This window comes from Bubalus bubalis, chromosome 6 (genome assembly GCF_019923935.1).
Source record: "Bubalus bubalis isolate 160015118507 breed Murrah chromosome 6, NDDB_SH_1, whole genome shotgun sequence".
Taxonomy (NCBI): Eukaryota; Metazoa; Chordata; class Mammalia; order Artiodactyla; family Bovidae; genus Bubalus; species Bubalus bubalis.
In genome coordinates, this window is record NC_059162.1 from 107,820,809 (window position 1) to 107,826,808 (window position 6,000).

Below are 6,000 nucleotides of genomic sequence, written 5' to 3' on the forward strand. Positions count from 1 at the left end.
AAGTGTATGTACTGGGAGACCTAAAACCTCCTGTCTGCCCACCACTCCCCCCTCCCGCCACGGCCTAGGTGATCAAGGCTGTGGAGGATGGCTTCCGGCTGCCGCCGCCCAGGAACTGCCCCTCCCCGCTGCACCGACTGATGCTTGACTGCTGGCAGAAGGACCCGGGTGAGCGGCCCAGGTTCTCCCAGATCCACAGCCTCCTGAGCAAGATGATGCAGGACCCAGAGCCCCCGAAGTGTGCTGACACCACCTGTGCCAGGTACGGCATCACCTCACCTGTCCCAGGTGCCTTCCCAACTGTGCCGATACAGCCGAACTCTCACCTGTCCATGCATGCCCTCCCACCCCATGTACAACACCCTCCTGTCCTACCCCACCTGTGCAGATATGACTGCTCGCTCAGGTGCCCCAGGTAGATCTAATATCCCCACCCACCTTAGGCACATACAGCTTTTCATCTCAGTCATTTCTGCTTGTCCTGGGTTTTGCCCCACGTATCCCAGGTCCAGTGACCACGTAAGTAAATGTGGTGATAGTCCTAACAAATCTGCAGTTCAGATAATACAAGTCACCTCCCCAACTCACCTGTGTATATCCTACCCCAGACCGTTCCAGACCCCCCCGGTGCCTTTAGCTGGCTCCTGTACAGCCTCTCCACCTGCCCTGGTGTCGTGAACCCCTGCCTGGCTCTGAGAACACCTGGAACCCAGGCCTGCCCTGGGACTCGGTCATCTTCTCAGATAGCCTGTCCTCAGATGACCCGTCCGTTATCTTCTCAGATGACATCACCTGTCCTTTTTCAGATGGTCGCTCCTCAGGAGAGCGACTGGGTCTGAGCCCCAGGACCCTATTGTCGACTGACCACAGCTCCTCCAACCCCCACCCCCAGGCCTCCCACGCCCCTGGAGGACCGTGCCTTCTCCACCTTCCCCTCCTTTGGCTCCGTGGGCGCGTGGCTGGAGGCCCTGGACCTGGGCCGCTACAAAGACAGCTTCGCTGCTGCGGGCTATGGGAGCCTGGAGGCCGTGGCCGCCATGACTGCCCAGTGAGTCTGAGGAGCCGGGGGGCCCTGCCCCTGCCTGCATGGGAGTCCCAGCTTGTCCTCATTCTGGTTTGTTCCCTGGTGGGGTGGAGTGGAAGGGAGAGAAGATGGTGGGGATGAGCCAGCTAGATCTGACCAGCCTTCTTCCCAGGGACCTGGTAAGCCTGGGCATCTCATCGGCGGAACACCGGGAGGACCTCCTCAGCGGGATCGGCGCCCTGCGGGCCCGGGTGCTCCAGCTGCAGGGCCGTGGGGTGCAGGTGTGAGCAGCCCCACTCTTCCGGCCAGGATCCCAGGGGGGCCTCCAGCCCCCAGCCCCACCCAGGACCCCTGCTGGCTGTGTTCCACCTGTGCAGAAGGGAGAGCCCAGAGCTTGCACGGAGCCGCAGTCTTTCCCACTTCCCTGCCTGTTCCTCTCACTCCCCCCCGGTCTGAGCACCTTGGCCGACTCAGTCCCCACCTAGTAAAAAGGTTCAAATCCTGGATAGGACCCCTGAGGTAACAGTGGGAGGAAATACAGGGTCACAGAGACCAAGGTGGGCAGGGGCAGGGAGGAAGATGTAGCTTTAAATGGCCTGATTCATGCCCTTCTGTCTTCCACACCCACTGGAGTCTGGGGCCCGCCCCAAAGGGTGCCCTCAGACCAGCGGGCAGCATGGGTCCCCGAGGGATGAGCTGCTCTGGGACCTAGCAGGGACCACCCGTCCTTGTGGGCCGTGGCTCCTCAGCTCCCTGTGGTCCAGCTGGGCTGTGTCTGGACCCTGGTCCTGAGACCCAGGCAGGCAGAGGTGGTGCTGAGCCCAGGGGCTGGACCCTGAGGACCCCAGACTCAGGAGCTGATTTCTGCTTCCCCCACCCTTGGGCTGACCATTCTGGGTGAGGGTCCCGGTGCTCTCCTGAGGCCCCACTAGGCGTCCCCTACTACTTTGCATTCCTTTTTAAACTCACTGGCCAGGACATCTGGGAGGAACATGAGGATAGAGGTTTTCTGCCCGGGACTCCAAGAGCTTTGCTCCCAGCCCTGGGGATAGTGACTCTCAGAGAAGGAGCTTCTCTAACGGGCCAGTTCGGTCCTTACCGTACAGGCAGGAAAACCAAGGCTCAGTGAGGAGTCGGGGCCAGAGCTGGGCTTGCGCCCACGGGCCCAACTCCTGATCCAGAGTGTGGCTCTGGGGAGTCCTTGGTCCTCTGTGTTTCACCAACACTCTTCCCTGAGGCAGCCCAGGGGTACTCCGAGGTGACCCCTCTTTTGCAAGCTTCAGCCCCTGTACCACCCAGCCCTCATGAAATGCCTCTTCCCTCTGGGTCCTCTTCTGCGGGGCTTTGGCAGGAGTGGTTGCACTGAGCTGACTCCAGAGCTCCTCATCCAGGAGGGCTTCCTGGAGGTGGGGGTGATCATGAGGCTAGGGCTTTCGTAGGACAGAAGGCAGGCAACTGGCCCTGGAGAGGGTCACCCCGACATACACCTGCTCTGGGGTGTGGCTGTGTGTGGGTGGGATGGGATGGGGTGGGAAGGGTTCAAGGGCTACAGGAAAGGGTGAAGGAGACACAGCCGGCCCTTGGAGGGGCCATACGAGGCAGGGAGATGAGCTCAGGCTCCAGGAAGTAGTGCACGTCCCCTACTGGCAGACCTTGGGGCCTGAGGGCTGGTGGGCCGGAGGGGCAGATGGGCACTCTTGATATGTGTATATGGAGGGGTGTCTGGGAAAGTTCCCTGGCTGAGTCTGATACATCCATTGAATGGGACCTTGGAGGAGCCGGGGGAGGACTCTTAGGGTTGATGGAGGGCCTAGGACAAAAGGAGTCCAAGCAGAGGGGCCTGCAGAGGATCCTGGAGGGAGGAGGAGGCAGCACATCCCTGCGAGTGCTCCGTGGTGGGGGTGGGGCCTCCCAACAGTGCCTTTAGCCTCATTCTGCCAAGCAGGGCAGGAGTCCCCCAGCCCCGCTCTCCATCTCCTGAGCACCTGTCTCGGCTCAGTGTCCTGGGGGTGCCAGGAGAGGCTGAGACACTGCTTCTACCTTTGACAGTGCTGGAGGGTCCCTTGCCAGTGCCCTCCAGACTCTGCCCCCAATGCCCCCAGGAGAGCCTGGAAAGGACACACCAGCACCCTGTCTTGGTGGAGGGAGCCTCGCCCCATCTACAGCTGCATAGTCATGCTCTGGGGGCCAGGGTGTCCCCCCACCACCAGCTGTTCTGCAGAGTCCCCTGGCTGTGTTGGCAGGACTTCGGTGTCCAGGGTAGACCTCCCTTCCTGTGAGGAGTGAGGTCCCAGCATCCTGATGGGTCCCAGGCCTCAGCCCCGCACAGGTTGCCGGTGTGTTGTGGGCTGACGGCTCCCTGGGAGCCCTCTACAGATCTATTTTTATATGGAACATAATTATTCAATGGATAGAGAGAGGTGGCCTGCAACCTGCTCCCAGCACCCATATCTGAGCCCATCCAGGGAGGGAAGGGGCTGGTTGGGGGTGGGGAGAGTGGTTCCTTTGACTAATTCTGGAGATGTTTTTATATTTCTTGGGATCTATATGCAGGACAAAGAAATAAAAACTTGTCTGTGCCTGTCAGTATGGTGTCTGTCAGTGACAATTGCTTAAACATTAAACTTGCGTGGGAGGGTTTTACCCCACTACTCCCCCACAAAGTGTCTGTGATCTCTCAGCGAGAGACACGTTTAAGAGATAGGGCGGTGTGACTGGGGCAACCGTAGGGGTGAGTACTGGATGGCTTCCCTGAGGAGGCAGCACTCCGAGGTGCCATTCCCTGAGATGGACCACTTAAAGGGAGGGGAGCCAGGTGGATAAGGGATGAGGAGGGAGCTCGGTTTTGGACAAGCTAAAATGTACACCCGATACTGTGAATAAATGATGCCGGGGTGATGTCCTGTCACACCCTCCCCAAGAACTAGCCCTCCACATGAATGACTTAACCCTTCATAGGGCCTTCCCAGGTGGCGCTAGTGGGAAAGAATCCACAAACCAATGCAGGAGATGTAAGAGACACGGGTTGTATCCGTGGGTCAGAAAGATCCCCTGGGGGAGGAAATGGCCACCCACTTCAGTGTTCTTGCCTGGAGAATCCCATGGATACAGGAGCCTGGCGGGCTACAGTCCATGGGGTCACAAAAAGAGTGGGACACAACTGAAGTGACTCGGCACGCATACGCGCAACCCTTCATAAGGCAATACGTTTGCACTTCTTCCAACAGGAAGTCCCAAGTAGGGCTTCTGGAAAGATCAGGGGGTCTGTAATGGTAAAGCATGACACTTACTGTTCACTGGAACCCTAGAATTCTTTGAAACTTCCCTGGTGATGGGGAGGCCGCCAGGCTGCCACCTCCCCCTCCTCCCTCAGCCCAGAGCGGCTCTGCTTTTTTCATGCACACAGCACAGGCTACAAAGTAAAATGCCCACAGGGATGAGGTAAGAATTCCCCTGGACGGGAAGAAGACTCTGAGGGTCAAGGAAAACTGCTATCCAGCTCCTGTTGACTGTGGCCCCTGTTGCTGAATCTTATTTTTGGTGGCTAGTGAACATTTTCAGGTCAGGAAGGGTGGTGGTGAGGAGATACCCCTCGTCCAAGGTAAGAAGCAGAGACTGTGCTTTGCTGGAGCAGCCGTGAAGAAATATCCCACACCCAAGGTAAGAGAAACCCAAGTAAGACGGTAGGTGTTGCAAGAGGGCATCAGAGGGCAGACACACTGAAACCATACTCAGAAAACTAGTCAATCTAATCACACTAGGACCACAGCCTTGTCTAACTCAATGAAACTAAGCCATGCCCGTGGGGCAACCCAAGATGGGCAGGTCATGGTGGAGAGATCTGACAGAATGTGGTCCACTGGAGAAGGGAATGGCAAACCACTTCAGTATTCTTGCCTTGAGAACCCCATGAACAGTATGAAAAGGCAAAATGATAGGATACTGAAAGAGAAGCTCCCCAAGTCAGTAGGTGCCCAATATGCTACTGGAGATCAGTGGAGAAATAACTCCAGAAAGAATAAAGGGATGGAGCCAAAGCAAAAAGAATACCCAGCTGTGGATGTGACTGGTGATAGAAGCAAGGTCTGATGCTGTAAAGAGCAATATTGCATAGGAACCTGGAATGTCAGGTTCATGAATCAAGGCAAATTGGAAGTGGTCAAACAAGAGATGGCAAGAGTGAAGGTCGACATTCTAGGAATCAGCGAACTAAAATGGACTGGAATAGGTGAATTTAACTCAGATGACCATTATATCTACTACTGTGGGCAAGAATCCCTTAGAAGAAATGGAGTAGCCATCATGGTCAACAAGAGAGTCCGAAATGCAGTACTTGGATGCAATCTCAAAATGACAGAATGATCTCTGTTTGTTTCCAAGGCAAACCGTTCAATATCACAGTAATCCAAGTCTATGCCCCAACCAGTAATGCTGAAGAAGCTGAAGTTGAACGGTTCTATGAAGACCTACAAGACCTTTTAGAACTAACACCCAAAAAAGATGTCCTTTTCATTATAGGGGACTGGAATGCAAAAGTAGGAAGTCAAGAAACACCTGGAGTAACAGGCAAATTTGGTCTTGGAATACAGAATGAAGCAGGGCAAAGACTAATAGAGTTTTGCCAAGAAAATGCACTGGTCATAACAAACACCCTCTTCCAACAACACAAGAGAAGACTCTACACGTGGACATGACCAGATGGTCAACACCAAAATCAGATTGATTATATTCTTTGCAGCCAAAGATGGAGAAGCTCTATACAGTCACCAAAAAGACCAGGAGCTGACTGTGGCTCAGACCATGAACTCCTTATTGCCAAATTCAGACTTAAATTGAAGAAAGTAGGGAAAACCACTAGACCATTCAGGTATGACCTAAATCAAATCCCTTATGATTATACAGTGGAAGTGAGAAATAGATTTAAGGGCCTAGATCTGATAGATAGAGTGCCTGATGAACTATGGAATGAGGTTTGT

At 55.1% G+C, this 6,000-nt stretch overlaps 1 protein-coding gene across 1 annotated transcript in view; it reads left to right on the plus strand.

Annotated features, from left to right (window-relative positions):
- Positions 1 to 3,610, plus strand: part of EPHA10 (EPH receptor A10) — a 42,970-nt gene extending 39,360 nt beyond the window's left edge. Inside the window, exons 15-17 of the mRNA XM_025289057.3 lie at positions 69 to 262; positions 893 to 1,048; positions 1,197 to 3,610. Coding sequence (XP_025144842.2) covers positions 69 to 262; positions 893 to 1,048; positions 1,197 to 1,311 — 465 coding nt within the window. The 3' untranslated portion in view covers positions 1,312 to 3,610. The remainder of the gene's footprint in view (positions 1 to 68; positions 263 to 892; positions 1,049 to 1,196) is intronic.
- Positions 3,611 to 6,000: the final 2,390 nt, after the last annotated feature.